The sequence below is a fragment of the Paramormyrops kingsleyae genome, chromosome 4 (assembly GCF_048594095.1).
Source record: "Paramormyrops kingsleyae isolate MSU_618 chromosome 4, PKINGS_0.4, whole genome shotgun sequence".
NCBI lineage: Eukaryota > Metazoa > Chordata > Actinopteri > Osteoglossiformes > Mormyridae > Paramormyrops > Paramormyrops kingsleyae.
In genome coordinates this window covers 22,688,741-22,705,979 of record NC_132800.1, presented here as the reverse complement: position 1 = coordinate 22,705,979, position 17,239 = coordinate 22,688,741, and the positions used below count along the sequence as shown (strand labels likewise).

Genomic DNA, 17,239 nt, shown 5'->3' with positions numbered 1-17,239 from the left:
GAATGCGCAGCCCCTGCCAGTGTTCCGTTTGGGGGCTGTGGCACCTTCACACTGGGAGGGTTCTGTTGGCAGGGGGGTGCCCAGGTTTTACCGGCAGCTTGCCAGTCACTGGTGAAGGTTAACTCAGAGAGGACTACCTGTGCCAAACCCTCACGCCCCCTCCCCTTGCCAAAACAGTCTGACTTCCAGAGCTCATCGTTACAAAGGATATACATTTCTGAATCACCTAGTGGTATTCTGCTTATCCAGATCTCTTGCACCTCCATGGAAACTGTGCTGTGGGATAAGCAGGACATTATCAAGCAGATCTTAGTGCAGAGGGGGCTCTGCTTCCCTACAGAATCATCCGATTGTGACATCACTGAGAGGGTCTCGGAAAGCCATTATGTCCGTTGGGACCGTAAATTAAGAACTGCTTTCTTGGAAGCCATAAAGATATGAAGCCAGTGATATGAATCCTCCATCTTGCAGAAACCAGCCCTGACCTTAATCAAAGCTTAAATTCTCATTACGTTGTCAGGCCGCAGTAGCGATTTGGAAGTGGCCTAACTACCCAGTGTCTAACTACCCAGTGTCTAACTACCCAGTGCCTAATTACCCAGTGTCCCTACCTAAATATATCATGTTTGTTACACGTTTAGATCATTTGTTTGGTCCAATATCAGTGTAACCAGTAAGACAAAATAGTGCCAGATCGATATGGTTTCAAGTCTGTCCACAATCGGGTTTGGCCGCTCTTTCATTGACCGGGACTGTAGTCCTAAACGTTTATAATCAGCGAGCCACTGACCGCGGAGATTAAGCAAATACCAGCACGGGAAGTCATTAGAAAAATGCGAACCAGTGTGAGAAGATGTTCAAACTGAGGTAATAGACTTCCCACAGTACGCATTGACAGGCGTGAGCGACGAGAAATCAATGGACAATAGAGATGGAGGAAAACTGCTAAGCGACGGACGTGATGTTTTATGTATGGGAAGGCAGAGTATATTTCATTATCCGGGATGCACTGAGGTCGCGTGCGGAGTGCTGCTCCTCCCCCCTCCCTCTTGTGGCCCCTGGAAGCACCATCCGTGGTACCTTGGGGGCACGAAACATTTAAAATGATCCATTAAACACAACAGCCAACATTCAGCAGACTTACAGGTGTGTGTGAAAAGTCACTTCTCTGTGATCCAGTGAAACGTGGAATGTGCCTGTAGCAGAAATTAAATGAGTAAATGTTTACATAGCTATTACTTTTTAGGGGTAATAGCTGAAATATGCCGTCTGCAGTAGAATGGTGCCAAGTAGGAAAATGTGAAATGACAATGGATTTGTGTCCATTCCAGTGTAACAGGCTGGACTGCGAGCATCTCTAACCCTGCAGATTGCTGGGCGTTCCCCTATGTGAAAGCTCAGAGGACCTCACGTTCTGCACTCACATTCACAGTTTATGACATCATTTTCATTTTCCGAGAAGTTATTGTTCGGTAATTGGCCGCACAGATATTGCTGATATAAGTTTCCAAGACGAGTTTTGAAACCTCTTCGTACGCCAACGGGAATCAATCCTTCGAAAGACATCGGTGCATTTAAACCGGAAAGATTTACTCTATAGAACGGCGTGCTACAGGCTTCCTATAATTGCCGGCATTAATTAAAGTACAATTTAATCATGCTTTAGCCCGTGGCGTATTTTTTCTTCCATACAATGTACCAGTGTTACTCATCTGTCGAGATTATTTATACAAAACATTCAGCATGTCCTTCTCCGCCTGACACGTCGCAGCGGCCCGTCCTGCTTGATACAAAGCAGAGCACTATCACAAAGACAGTCAGTCACGATGCCAGAGTACCATCAAATGCGAGGCAGAAAGCACAGGCCACAGAACTCGTGTAGAGCACAGGCATATTTAAAGGGGCAACCAAGGAATTTGACATGTGGTGACAATTTGCAGAAATTAAGATCTCTTGGCTGTATTTTAAAGCACCTTCTGAACAGCTGGCCAGATGTTTCTCTTTGGGTCGGTGCTTCTTTCGCCTGTGCTATGACTACTTGTTATCTTCTGAAGCTGCAGACTGAGCCAGCTCCGCAGAACGGCCCGAATCCCTGATACAGAGAACCACCTGCCTTCCTCCCACTCTGATGGATGGACTTCCACTGATGGGGTGCTGGGCCCTGAGTACTGATGCTCTTGTAAAATGGATATATTATAATAAGCCAGAAATGTGACAGATAATAATGAATCAATAATGGCATTTCAACGCATCAGATGGACAAAGCCTGCTTGCTTACAAATAAATGACAAGGAAAAGGTTAAGGGGCATTTATGACGCACATCAGAAGACAAACTCGCAAAGTCAGACCAAAGTAATGCAGACTGGTCTGCTACCAGACATGATTTAATAAACTACTGTCAGTTAGGGTGTGTTTCCAGTTCAGCCATGTTCCCTTTGTGGGTGCCACTAAATTTCAAAAATCCTCAGTTAAACAATGTGGTTCTTCCAAGTCCTTCCAAATCCCCTTATGCAGTACGGATCACGGTGAGCCGACAGGCTAACGGTAAACACAAGTTTCAAGGTATGAGGTCACCAAACCCATGATGGGCGGGACACTGCGGCACTCCCGATCAGCTATTGGTTCAGTTCATTTCCCACTGGCTGCTTTTATCCATCCTCATTGGCTAAAACCTGGTGGGAAATGCTGCCAAACCTTTGTCCTGCCACAATGTGCACATACTGTATTTCTCTGTAGGTAAGATCACAAGCTCCAAAAACAGGGATGAAATTAATCAAATTACAGAAATATCAGATCATAAAGCGTAAATAATGTGATATTTTTGGAATGCCATGAGTGGACGGTCTATTAGTCGTCCCTGTTTTGGTCCCCTTCACCTCTGGGAATTCGTGCTTGCGGATTTCCTTGTGGAGATGGACAGAGCACACGGACATCTTCTCCACATACGTCGTGAAGCGGTGGACATAGTCCACAGACACCCTCCTCCACTACCCACTAGCCAAACCCCCAGGTGGCCCGCAGTGGTCCCTGTGCCTTAGAACAAGCCTTTGTACTCTAAGTGTGCACTTCAGATTGATGTCAGAAGATATTATATCCGAAGTGTTTCATTGCCTAGCCAAAAATAGCATCTGTGTTGTTTGTATAGTATGCATGGGCTTAAACGTAATACGCGCTGAATGTTATAATATGCAAACTCCCACTTGCTCCCTCCATATTGTCTTGCTCTTTGTTACACACACGCACACACACCTTTGCTCAGTGAGATGTCTTTGGAAACATGCAGCATCCAGCAGATGTCCATATTTGGTAAAGAAGGGGCGACTGTGACCAATCCCAGAGGGAGAAAATGTAGTTAACAAAGCCTGCATGCAGCCATGTTAAACAAAGTGAGTGATGAGTGAGTACTGTCGCCTCTGTAAGGACCGTCCTGGTAGCGCGGCTCCTGTGATGCTTCAACTCAAAAAGGAAATCCTTTCCAAAACCAGCCAATGGGAACATTGCACCCATGTCACTTTCACCTAAATGTGCTCCAGACTCGAAAAAAAACGAAATAGAGGCTGTACTAAAATTTATTCTATTTGTTTGGTGTGAAATTCAATGGAAAAATACTCTCATCAAAGTTTCGCGGAAGCAATATCATGTGGATAGCCAGTATGATTTAAAATTAATTGATGATACATTTCCGCGGTTCTCGTAAGATATTTCTAAATTGCATTATTTCATTTTCATTTTAGGTAGAATTTGGGTTTAGTGGGTTTTTTTTTCCACTCACTTGTTCTTAGTGATGAAAATAAGTGATAAATTAGATGATGAGATGTGGCTGTCTTTAATTTACGGCACCACGATGAATGGTTTAGATTTTGTTTTCGTTTTTCCAAGGGCTTAAACTGTGAGAAAGAGACTGATCAAATAGTCTGCTCTGGCCAGTACCGAGGACAAACAGACTGATCGGCGTAACGATTTCAGGATCCACGCTTTTATATGACAATAAGCAAAGGATGCAATCGCACGTCTAACGCATACTCTAATGCATAATCGTGTTATTGTAGTGCGATTATATCAAGCAGAATACAATCAAACAGCCAGTGTCAGAAAGAAATTCAACAGTTGTGAGCAGCTTTCATCAGGATTCAATATCTGAACAGTATCGGTGAGCTTGACGGGATGCATTTACCTGCGAGCTTCTGGGCAGCAGCGAGCGCCTGAACCCTCGCCAGCGGCCGGAGGATCCGCCCCGTGTTCGCCGTCCGGAAGCTGCAGGGGTGAGGATGTACGCCGGAGCAATAAACAGAGCGATCTTACTGAAACGCATGCAAGTTTTTAATCCAAACTGCAAAGGTGTTACAAACTGCGAGACTCTAATCCACTAGACGTTGTAGATACGTCAAACTAAACGTACAGAGGATAAAGAAGGGAATAAAGCATTTCTTTTAATCCCTGATCGTATATTGATATAATCGCTGTATTGTCCTGGTTTACGTGCAATCAAAACTGTCACAAAGAAGGCTGCTGAAGAGGAACTGTACGATTTACGGCAGGGATCCGTTTTTGGAGATCACATTCATAGAAAAAATGTAAGTGATTGTAAAATAGTTATATTTATTAAAATAATTTTTGCGAAATAATTTTTTAAAAGAGCCGTTGTTAGAGGTTTTTAAAGCTTCTTTAAGTTACATGTAATATTGCACAACGCGTTTTTTGTGGTGTTAATAAATTTGCCGAGACTATTATGAATAAGGACAGCTGGCAGACTTATTGTTAACCTAACACTGGCGGCACTGGTATGACAGAGTGGTCATCAGGTGTAGCTTAATTTTTAGTTAACCTATGGGTAACTAATATTATATATAAGTGTTTAATGTTAGTAAAGTGTAGAAACTCATCTTTCAATTTTGTGAACAGTTCAACAATTAGCTACCAATGCAATTTAATGCGATTCCCATGCAGCCCCGATGCTGTGAAAAACCAACTGTAGGCGATAAGCGAAAAGACAGGACACTGCAGGTGATATAATGTTACCCCCAGCAATTCAATCCTTATTGTCCAGGGACCATGAGGGTAGCGATGACAAAGGCGCTGAACTATTTCAGACCCTCGTGGCCGCGCATCCTCCGGTCACGCGCACTTAACTTGCGCTACAACTAACGCGAAAAGTCCGAGCGGTCAGCGAGGTTTCCATACTAACTTTTCTATGATGGACTGTTATTGAACTATGTAACGTAACAATTGTTTGCATTCTGAAGAATATTTGGAACTGGAGCCCATTTTTCAATGCGTCTGTTGTATAATGTATGTAAAACAGATTGTGAAACATCTAACGGACATTTCCCCCTTTCTTCTATTCTTCTGTAAGCACGTATCCAATACAGGTTTGTGACGCTGTACAAATCTAACGCATTTAACATTCCCTAAAAGTTCACAGGTTCCTGGATTGGGGGACGAACACTTTCTGTTTGCATACAAGGTGTGAAAATCCAAGCTGGACTGAGTGCGTTTGTAGTTGTGCAGTTTGTAAATCCAGCATCTTTCTGCAGTGCCCTTCAGTTCTGAACCTGTCCTCTGACTGGAAAGAGGTATCAATGAGTATTCAGGAAATGACTCTAACTGAAAAAGAATACTGTCAGGCATGGAAGGGTCCCTCTAATTAAGGTGGTATGATGCATGAATAATTGATGCATCTTAATGATTCCCATTGTGGACCTGAAAGCCTTTAACTGACAGTAGTACTGGATGTCTTATTTGCTGAATGTCGCGTCTGCAGAGAGAGACAGCACGGCAAAGCACTTTCATCACTGGGAATAAGCCAAAAATCAGTGAGTTGTTTACATTATGGCACTATCACATGACATGTTGTCTTGTTTCAACTCTGTGCTGGATAAGCAGTGGGAATATGGATGGATACGTAGGCCTGACTCTAGCCACTAACCACAAGGCATTCAGACTATTTGGAGAGCAACTTTCCAAACATTAGCCGTGATGTATTTAGGTTAATGGATTTACTACTAAAGCATAGCATAAGCCACTGGCCTTTTTGTGGTTCACATTTGGCTGCATGACCCAGCCAATAACGCGTCTGACTTTGGATCAAGATATTGACGGTTCAAGTGCCTTCCGGGTTAATAAATGACTTGCAAATAATCATTGCTGTGTTAATTAAAAATCCCAGCTGGTGTTAATGTCTCTGTTGGGGTAAACATCTTGTTCAGGATTGTCAGGGGTGTGATGTCACATTGTCTGCGTGTTTGCATACTTGACACTAAATGTTATCACATCTTCCACCTAATTTGAAATCTAAATTTGAAATTTAAAAATAATACAGATCTGATGCATGATGTAATTAAGTTTTTAAGCACCACATTTAACTGCTTGTAGCTGTTGTTCAGTATCTTCCAGGCTTACTCCTCCAAGCAGGACTGCTCCAGTGCAGTGACATTTCAGGTCACTGGCGTATTTTGCGACCCAGTTGAGCTACAGCTTCATCAGCTGCAGTAAACTGACCATAGCTGATGGTTCTTCACTGGTGGTCACTTGTCTAAGTGCTGGCTCAGGCAAGCAATCCCCAAAATATGGCCGCCGCCGTACTTGAGGGGCAGTGCAGAGTGCAGAATTTGTATTTCATCAGAAATAACTCAAGACGGCCAAGTATCACATTTGACTCATCAGTCCAAAGAGGATGTCCCAGAGGACTCGCGTGGCACTGGGAGATCAACATCTGATTGGTTGGTCCCCTCTCCTCTAGTTGCCTGGACCCACCTCCTCTACAATCTGATTGGTTATCTCTCTGAACCAATCATTTTTCCTTATACCCTCACAACATTGTTGTGTAAGTGAAACTCCCATGTGCGTGGTCTTACTGAGTGATGGTTTCCACCCCGTATCCCCGGAAAGAATGAATCCTCCATGTGTCCCTCAACAGAATTCTGGCCTCTGCATTTTTTTTTCTCTCAGGCTGTTTACATGTACTATAGCAACCCTCAAAAAAAAAAAGAAATCTAAATTCCGATTCAAGGTGAACGATGTGCAAAGACGCTGGAAATCAGGCAGCAAGTAGCAAGTGATATGGAGCATATTCTGATATGAGCAGCATTTTGGGTGACGAGCAAAGATAAATCAGCCAGGAATGGGCAGAGGTACCATGCAGCCCCAAAGACGCCCGGCACTCATTTCATTGTCCAGGTACCTCTGAGCTCAGGAAATGCCATGGTCTGTTTTATTTTTAAGTATTACATCGTTACCGTTGTAAACAATGTGGACAAAACAGCAAGGATTCAATGGCAGTAATACTGTACATTTAATAAAAGTGATATTGTATTTTTATGAATTATTGGTGCACATATAATACGTGCATATTAAAAATGGGAGTGTAAAGAACAAACATATCCATAGCAATCAGTGACGCAGAAAGGACTTCTGGGAAAACAGTCTTTGACTGGGCCGTAATATTATTAAATAACTACTGACAGGTGGCTGTATAACCCATTGTTTAGTGGATTTATTGTAAACATTGTTGAGTTAATGTTATGCCGCTGTGAAAGACAATTGTGTTTCAGCATATTACCGTTCAGATTATCTTTTAAAGAGACGGCATAAGTTAGCACATGGGCTTCTTTGTCCCTGCAGACCTCCTGGCTATACTGCCTTAACTAGCACCTGCTATTCGTTGCCCCGCCCAAACGCTGCTTCAGCCAATCAAAATCAGGCTGACATCCGGCAGTCGCCAGCCATGTGCTATAAGACTGCAGCGTATTGGTGCTCCTTGGAAGGATTGGTGGCACATGTGGGCTTTTAGTAGGGGGGTGACGAAACTGCTCCCAGTGTTGCTAGCGTTTGTCCTTTTATAGAAAAAACGACGGCCAAACACTCGCTTGGGCTAGATAAGCATATTGGAAATATCGTTCCTAATTATTGTTGTCGTAGCTGCAGTGAATGCAGTGAGATGGATGATAAGAAAGCATGAACGATTTGGTGAAACCTGCCGCCCGGATTCAATCTCCTTTCCCATCCGCCCCGCAGCCCGTCGTCATCTCGTCTTTGTTCACTTTGGGTGCATGATGGCCCGTTGGGATTTACTTCTTATGGCCGTGAGATGGCATCAGGGTCTTAATAACAGAAATAACAGGCTCCTCACAGGTGAACTGTGACGCCCGGCACCCATGTGGACGGTAAACCTGAAGCTGTGTGACGTCCTGAGCCTCCTCGGATGAGCGACTGAATAATGTCTTCCATCTGTGGGCAGCTGCATCGCCAACGCCCGCACCCCTCCCCCTCAGCCCCCCCCCCCCACCCGTCAGCCGTCCCCCTGTGCCTGGGACGGTGGTACACTCTCTGGGACAATGTCGCGCTTGTTCAGAGCTGCACGCCGCCCGCCAGAGCCTGCCGAGGCCTGCCAGCCCAGTGCCAACTGCTGCTCCACACCCAGGTCCCTCACACATGCTCAGTCACCAGCCTTTTGCTGCCAGCATTGTCATGCCCATCTGTAGAAAGAGCCAGAATTCCTAGCCCATGCCAGTGGTTCTGGACACAGACGGTGTACAGGATTTATAATTTTTTTGCGTATATGTGTCTCAGATGATTTATAAGGTTTATGTTAATAGTGTATAAAGAAACAGTATAGAGGAAATGTGTAAGTATGTGTTCCTTATTAATTTGTCTTTTAAATATTTTAGCAAACCGTGTCCTGTCCAATGAATGGAGCTCATTCTGAAATGTGGTATTTTGAATCTGAACTGCCCCATAAAAGCAGTTTACTACACCCAGAATGTATCAGTATAAATACCAGAGGCGGACATTGTAGATCCAGAAAGTAAAAATCCAAACCAGGATTTTGTTTTAACCAACCAGTTGAGCATAAAGAATCGCAGTCACAGAGTACTCAACTGGCTAGTTAAAACAAAATTCTGGTTTGGATTTTTACTTGCTGGACCTGATTTGTCCACCTCTGATAAATACATGCATCAAGTTTTGTAAAAGTATACATCACATTAGCAAAAGGTCATCTTACACATGCATCCATGGTTATAAAATACAAGCCATTCATTTGGTCATTTGTGAAACAAATTGGTATTGTATTTATGACTAAGATTAAATTATGTAGCTGATTTTTTTAAGTGTTAAAAAATAGGGGGGAGAAATGCAACAAGAGCTGAATGATTGAAAGACTGCTATCTACCTTTTTCACCAAAAGCCTTTATTGTAACATTAATTGTGAGATTCAACAAATCGGCTGTCAATTCATGCATAATTAAGAGCTCTTTTGTAAGAACAGCCAGCCTACATGGCAGTGTGCCAGGACCTGGGACAACAACGTGGAGGAGATTCCTGTATTACCGCTGCCTCTTGAGGCTTGGAGGACAAACATAATTTGCCCGGCTTTGTGGCAGTGAGATCTGGCGGCTGGTGGCTGGCATTGTCCTTCAAGAGCGTGCAATGTTTGCTCATTCGATGCCCTTTTATTACTTGAAAAAAAACCGATGAAGAGAGGCCAGCAGACTGAAGACGCCCTTAAAAGCCATAAATGATCTCCCACACTGTTTATTATGTAGCTGACATCAGAATACAGGCGGCATAAAAAATTATTGGCCATATTCTTTGATGGTTTGCCTCAAGTGTTAAATGCCAACAGGATACATGACCTCAGTCCTGCCCTATAAAATGTTCCGGAATGCCTTATGGGCATCCCACTGCAGCCCACTGGTGAGGTACCAGCCCTATAATCAGCCTTACTACAGAGCCCCCTGTCGTTGATAATTGGTTCAGTCCATATACACTGGTATGTTCCATTGTAGCTCAGCCAGTTGTATACAGTTCTGCTTTTTCCCTGTGCTCCCAGGCAAGCTTGGAAAATCAGCTTCCTAACTGTGAATATGTTTAGAAAACTTCCAGTTGTGTAACAGATGCCAAATAAACAGCCCATGGATAGTATAGGAATTATATATCGCCATATGTCCGTCTGGTTCGTGTTACCGCGGGTTTACATCCAGCGATACAGCCCCAGAACTTTAGCGCACTCCACTGCTAAAACACGACAATCCCGTCCAAGTAGAATGAAAGAAAATCTGACAGGCGTGTGCAGAGGTGCGGAGGGCGGGGCGGCCCGTCGCTCGGACAGCTGAGCGTTTCGTACGCTATTTATGGCGGCCCGTGTGGTTTGGGGGCGCCTGTCTTCAGGCCTTACATGGGCGCTCCTTCTGTGGGGGGCGGGGGGGGGGGCTACTCTCTTACGATCCGCCCTGGCCATTCCTGCAGTAGGGAAAAGAGCCACACTAACCCCGGTAATCTGCCAGAACCTGGGGCTGAAGTCGTTTGATGAGAGGATTTTTGGGCCCCCTACAGCATATCTTATGGTATATTTTGAGACCCACCATGAATGTTTCTTCACTTAAACCCCTATAAAGCTTTTCTCCTCTGTTACACATTCCTCTCCCAAACATGCTCTCTCTCTCTCTCTCTCTCTCTCTCTCTCCTGGGCCCCCTTCTCTCTCCCCCCCCACCTCCCCCTCCTGTTCCTCTCCCCACATTTCATGTTGCACTTGATGTCCCAATAGGAAAGCACCGTTCTATATTTGTAAGGTCCTGAACCATCTCCATTACAGATGGAGCGTCTGAACTTTGCCTCCCTCAGAGTCTGCGCCACAGTGGCCCCGCTGGATTGAGAGGTCTGCAGCGGTGCCCCCCTCCTTCCGTCGATTCGGACCCCTCTGCCACTCCCAGGCCCCGGACCCTCCTCATCTGCGCAGAACCCCTGAAGCTGTGAGGGAACCTGCGGATAACCGCCTGACGTTTGGATATACCAGTGAGCACAGGAAGCTTACAGCAAAGTAAGTCTTCTCTCTTCTGTTTTGACATCTAGTTCTGGAAGCCAGAGCAAAGCAGTACAGGGAATCCTAACATCCTTAGGTAAGAAGCAGCCCTGCTGTTTACATATGATCTACATCGATTCACGCTTAAACTCTTCATGGGCTGTCATGCACAAAGTCCTTCGTGGGATGTTGTGGGGAATTGAGACGGCGATGAAACGCTGTAGATCAATCATTGCGAAGCTTGAGAAAGTGCTATATTTGGCGCCCAGTCCGTGTCCAGGTTGGGTCAGCCTGGGTCGGCAAACGCAGTTTTGAGACTGTAGTTAACCATGTGTGACTCCATCACCCTGTATTTGATGAAAGCTGTGGTTGAGGGCATAGGTTTGGTTTCAACATTGATCGGGACCAAAACAGTCCCAAATCTTTACGGCCCTGTAAATACACACAGTACTCCTACAGTATTGCTAGGGCAACCACACCCAAATCTACTCCCTAGAGCAAGGTTCCTCAACCCAGTCCTTGGGGACCACCAGACGGTCCACGTTGAGAAACCCTGCCCTAGAGTTTGCAGTAAGATAACCTTGTGTTGGATGATTTAGCTTGGAAGCCATGCAACAAATGCATAGTCAAATTCACAGGCTCTGTCCTGTACTGTTGTTTTTCAGCTTGTTGAACCTTCTTGTGCCTACACTTTGCATAGTAAACGTCCCAGAAGCGTTCCTATCTCAGTGTGACTTCAGTCAGTGCTGGCATTATTCCTCTGCAGGAAGATGAAACGTTAATTGAAGACCAAATTTTCAAAACACACTCAGTCCATGAATATTGCCCCCCCCCCCCCCCGAGTTTGTTTTGTAACTCGTGCTTCGTGTTAAAGGTGAGAGTTTCTGGTTTGCAGGCTGTAGTGCAGTATGAGGATGGAACTCTTTAACTCTGCTGGGTGTTACTCTCAATTCATCCGTTCATCCACACTTATCCTGCTTATGGCCCAGGGAGGGGAGGGGGGTGAGAACTGTTATTTATCTCCACACATTTTATTCTCATTTTGGTATTTGGCATTTCCATCCACAATAACTTTGTACTCATCTCTACAGTTGATTCTTTATCTGGATCACTTCATGTTAAGTGCTTAGCTAAGTGTACTACAGTAGGACACTTCCAGAAAATTTAACCAATGTCCTTCTGGTTAAAGTCCTTAACCACTGACCGCAAGGCTCACTTTATTTAATTGTATGGTTTGGTGCACATCGGGGATCGTAGAACCATCTCCTTTGCACACCCACATCTCCACCTTCACATGTATAGGCTGCTGTCCCTTTTGTTTGTCCATAAGCTAAAGCTACAGAAGTGGGAGACACTTTCAGGAGTGGTAAGCGTCGTTACATGGGCAGTAAAATCCACTGTGAGAGCGTAACTTTAAATGAGGCAGAGAATATTGACATTTTCATTTGGGCTTTTAGATTCTGGACAAAACATCTTGTTGCCTTAGTTCACGGCATCTGGTTTCTCTCATTGCTGGAAGCCGTCGGTCTGTCAACTGTCGACGCTAAACTGGCTAACGAGTGGCTACGTTTGCTTGCGGAGTCACTGGTATAAGCAAGTGCTTGGGGTGGAAGCATGACCCGTGAGGCCTCAATCTAATTCACAGGGCTATATTCCAACCCGTGGAACCAGATTATCTAATGCCGTCGTGATGACCAACTTCTATGCGTGTGTGTAGAACACATGACCGCTCAGGCTAATGGTGACATGTGGTTACTGATCTGAGCTACTGGCTTTAGAAAACAAAAACACTGTATTGATAGTTTGAGAATCTAACTCTGCGTTGGTAGTTTTAATGCATGGTGATGTTCTGACGGGAGCAGTTCTGACTGCAAGACCTCGTTATAAGATACATGATTCTTTATTAGCTGGCCGAGAATCATTAAACGTGTGAACAGTACTTACTAAGAAATGCCAGACCCTCCATATTCTGTCCCGAGGAGACATTTGGGCAACTTGACACAAGGCATTGCACGTATTGGATTCATAACTGATCAGACTTTCAGCAGAGGATGCCCCCAGACTGGGGTCACAAAACAAAAGAAATCCCTAATAAGCAGACATAAGAAAACGTGTTTCATTATTATATTATATTATATTATATTATATTATATTATATTATATAATATTATATTATACAAATGCATGGCAGATTTTTCAGGGAACATATTTCAGAATTTTTTCCCCTATTATGTATATTTGCTTGAAGCGGTCTAGAGATGTTCTCGTTTATAATTAACATTGACGAGCAACTACGATCTGTTGACTTACTGTACCTTTGCCCTTTAAAGTCGGCTCTTGTCCAGCAAGCGCACATCACTGCAGCATCATATATTTTCTGTTTAGATGTCCTTTTCCGGCAGTGGGCTGGGTCATTTAAACGTTCGTTCAATTGCAGGCGGTTCATTTCGCAGTCATGTAAACATCAGTTATTTGTGAACTGAATTGATCGTCCCGGGGGTTGGGGGGGTTGGAGTTTCTGCACTGAAAAAGGTGTTTGCTTACTCTTTATGACTGCAGTATGGTATGAAACCATCCCTAAATGCGTTGGTGGGGTCGATGTGTCTGACAACGCGAAGGAAGGAATACCCCATGAATAATTCTTGCTCTGGGGGATTCCCTTTGGGTAATTTTTGCTCTGGTGAGAAATATTTTCCATTTTATCATTTATATTTCAGACAGAATGTTATTTTGTCCCTGCCGTTTGCCCATAATATGAAACTCACTGCCTGCGATTGTTCCATTTTTTTTTACCCATGACATTGATTCCAACCAAGTCTAATAGAAGGTGAAAAGGTGGTACATCTGCTTAATTTCCACATGTGATTTACTTGTGACCATAACGCAGGTAATATGTACAGATATAATTTACTACAATAGGGAAAAAAATATTTGCAAATGAATAGTTATTACTATATTAAAATATTGTTTGCAAATGCACAAATGTCCATTAACTGCACCGTTTCACCGTCTGATGTTTGAGTAACCTTGGTGCTCTGAGGCTTCATGCTTTTTTGTCACGAAACATGCCAAAATAATCTTTAGAAGCACAGTAAACACAGCAGCACAGCTATCCATCCATGTACATCGTCCTGAATGTGCCAGTTATTCCATCTATCCATCTTCTAACCATTTAGACATGGTCACAGAGGGACCTGGAGCCGATCTCAGGTGGCACAGGGCACAGGGCAGGGGGACACCCTGGATGGGATGCCAGTCTATCACAGGGCACAGGGCAGGGGGACACCCTGGATGGGATGCCAGTCTATCACAGGGCACAGGGCAGGGGGACACCCTGGATGGGATGCCAGTCTATCACAGGGTACAGGGCAGGGGGACACCCTGGATGGGATGCCAGCCTATCACAGGGCACAAAGCTGGGGTACACCCTGGATGGGATGCCAGTCCATCACAGGGCACAGGGCAGGGGTACACCCTGGATGGGATGCCAGTCCATCACAGGGCACAGGGCAGGGGGACACCCTGGATGGGATGCCAGCCTATCACAGGGCACAAAGCTGGGGTACACCCTGGATGGGATGCCAGTCCATCACAGGGCACAGGGCAGGGGTACACCCTGGATGGGATGCCAGTCCATCACAGGGCACAGGGCAGGGGGACACCCTGGATGGGATGCCAGTCTATCACAGGGCACAGGGCAGGGGGACACCCTGGATGGGATGCCAGTCCATCACAGGGCACAGGGCAGGCGGACACCCTGGATGGGATGCCAGCCTATCACAGGGCACAGGGCAGGGGGACACCCTGGATGGGATGCCAGTCCATCACAGGGCACAGGGCTGGGGTACACCCTGGATGGGATGCCAGTCCATCACAGGGCACAAGGCTGGGGTACACCCTGGATGGGATGCCAGCCTATCACAGGGCACAAAGCTGAGGTACACCCTGGATGGGATGCCAGCCTATCACAGGGCACAAAGCTGAGGTACACCCTGGATGGGATGCCAGCCTATCACAGGGCACAAAGCTGGGGTACACCCTGGATGGGATGCCAGCCTATCACAGGGCACAAAGCTGGGGTACACCCTGGATGGGATGCCAGCCTATCAAAGGGCACAAAGCTGGGGTGCACCCTGGATGGGATGCCAGCCTATCACAGGGCACAAAGCTGAGGTACACCCTGGATGGGATGCCAGCCTATCACAGGGCACAAAGCTGGGGTACACCCTGGATGGGATGCCAGTCAGGGCATATAAGTGCATGCACACACCCAGTCAGAGGATGGCAGTTTAGAGATGCCAGTCAGTGTAACAGAAGGCCTTTGGACTTTGTGATGAGAACCTGGAGGAATCCTAATCCCCAGCTCTCATTCAACTAGTTTATTATTTAGCTATTTCAGGCTATTCCTTTGGTATTCTTCGCAGTCCGTACTGTAATTGCGTAGCATGGTCTTCATGCAGAGATGTGAAGCTGGGTATTTTGTGGAAACTCCAGCCGTCTAGTCTGAAGCAGCGAGACCCCCTGAGGTCAGTGGTCCCTAACTATTTTCCTCTGGGGGCCAAATTCCATCAGCAACACAAAACCAAGATTTTCTGCGGGCGGGTGGGGGGTGTTCCTGACAAATCGGTGGAATCAACTGGGGGGCCCTGACGGATCTGTAAAATCGATCAGGGGATCCCGCCGGATCGGAGGAATCAGTTGCAGTCTGGATTCAGTTGCATTCTGGCCCAGATGTTCACATTAAAGCTGTGGGTGAAATGAAGATCTGAGGCACCAGTTAGCGGTCGCCACACCCGCGCCAAGACCAGCCCAAATGGTCTGCCTACCTACTGCCTTCCTAGCCTTGGCGTAATCTGATTATATCTCCTTGTTTCATCCCTGTCCGGAAGGTCAAAGCTCCTGTGTGACCCATGAGAGAAGCCAAACCAGTTTTATGAACATTAGGGGTCGCTGAAGCATGTGGCTGGGAAACGGCAAGCTGTTCTGTGTTGCTGTATGTTGTGGTCCCACTATAACTGGGTATAAATGCTCAATTACTGGTTGAATATCGATTTAGATTCTCATATTTTTTTCATTGGGCTGCTTATTGACTGCTTTCTGAAAGTGACTATGAAGAGGAGATGTTCGAGATGCAATGAATATGACTGACCCTTGAAAGAAAGTTTTGGCTGGAAGTTTCTCTGCTAGATAGATAGATAGATAGATAGATAGATAGATAGATAGATAGATAGATAGATAGATAGATAGATAGATAGATAGATAGATAGATAGATAGATAGATAGATCTTATTGTATTACAGAAACAGTGAAAAGCAGTAATAATATAATAGAGTCTAATCTAATCTAAGAGTAAAACCAGATCGAACACCAGAAATTAGATCAGCAATATAAATGTCTTCCTGACACAAATAAAAGCGGAGGTTAATTGGAGTTACCAAGTTGTTCCTACACGTGAATGTGTGCGTGAATGGCGTGGCTTTGCTCCTGCAATACGCTCCAGACCCCAGCGACCCTGCTTAGAAAACGGCAGAATGCATGGATGGCTCTCGAACCAGTGTGAAGGCCTCCTGTTCTGTGGAATGAGATTCCATGGATTAACCCGGCATAGGGGTGTTCTATGAGGGGGCGTGTGTTCTATTTATGGACACCCCTGCAAGACAGAATAACATGGTAGCGCCTTCTCCACAGGCAACTTGTTGCATTGCCTTTCACTGGCACGTTGGAATGAACAAGAGCAACGTTCATCAAAGCATAACAGAACAAGAGGCTACAGGTCAGAGGTTTAAACATTTGCACAGACGGATATTGATAAGGTCACAAGCCAAAATCTTGACCAAATTTAAGACATTTGAACAAACCCCAAAAACACGTGTAAGGACTATAATCTGTCCAATCACTGTATTCTACAATTACATCACAAGCTTGTTGACGAAGCTCATCTAGGGTCACGTTTTATAGTTTTCATTAAGCCGCTGCTTTGACTACTTATCTTGGTATCAGTCATATAACCTGGTGTTTCAGGTGTCAGTCATTTCTTAATGAAAATGTCCTTTCTAAAAGCAGCAGACCTATCTGGGTCTTCTCAAGTTAAAGGTTTAATGAGCTTATGTTTGTGTCCAAATTTAGTGTCAGAATAAAACCTCTCTCACAGAGCTAGTTTTAGATTGCCGTTGCAGAGCATCTATCTGGGACCACATGCATCACTATGCATCTGGAGGGAAGTGATTTTTCATCTTAATGACCACATGTAATGCATTTCATAGTTTATGTAATGATCAGGTTTGGCGATGAGGTTTTATTTATATAAGACCATATGAATGAGAATGACCAGATTTTCCAGCCTGCGAGCAGGTACCAGCAGGTTCGTGCATTGACTAGAAGTCAGAGGTGGCAAGTTCAGGTCCAGAAAGTACAAATCCAGACCAAGGGTTGGGTTCTC

At 45.1% G+C, this 17,239-nt stretch overlaps 1 protein-coding gene and 1 long non-coding RNA gene across 8 annotated transcripts in view; one reads left to right on the top strand and one right to left on the bottom strand.

Annotated features, from left to right (window-relative positions):
• The window catches only part of LOC140588782 (uncharacterized), a 46,795-nt gene extending 42,514 nt beyond the window's left edge, over nucleotides 1–4,281 (bottom strand). Inside the window, exon 1 of the long non-coding RNA XR_011989990.1 lies at nucleotides 4,176–4,281. This is a non-coding gene — a long non-coding RNA (uncharacterized lncRNA). The remainder of the gene's footprint in view (nucleotides 1–4,175) is intronic.
• LOC111840191 (supervillin-like) overlaps nucleotides 3,440–17,239 on the top strand; it is a 67,085-nt gene continuing 53,285 nt past the window's right edge. Inside the window, exons 1-3 of one of the 7 annotated variants that reach the window (XM_023804744.2) lie at nucleotides 10,242–10,344; nucleotides 10,623–10,750; nucleotides 10,851–10,897. In XM_023804744.2, coding sequence (XP_023660512.2) covers nucleotides 10,342–10,344; nucleotides 10,623–10,750; nucleotides 10,851–10,897 — 178 coding nt within the window. In that variant the 5' untranslated portion in view covers nucleotides 10,242–10,341. Of the gene's footprint in view, nucleotides 4,264–4,338; nucleotides 4,576–10,241; nucleotides 10,345–10,531; nucleotides 10,819–10,850; nucleotides 10,898–17,239 lie in introns of those variants that run through there. The other 6 variants (XM_072710888.1, XM_072710887.1, XM_023804747.2 and 3 more) reach the window with 6 other exon arrangements.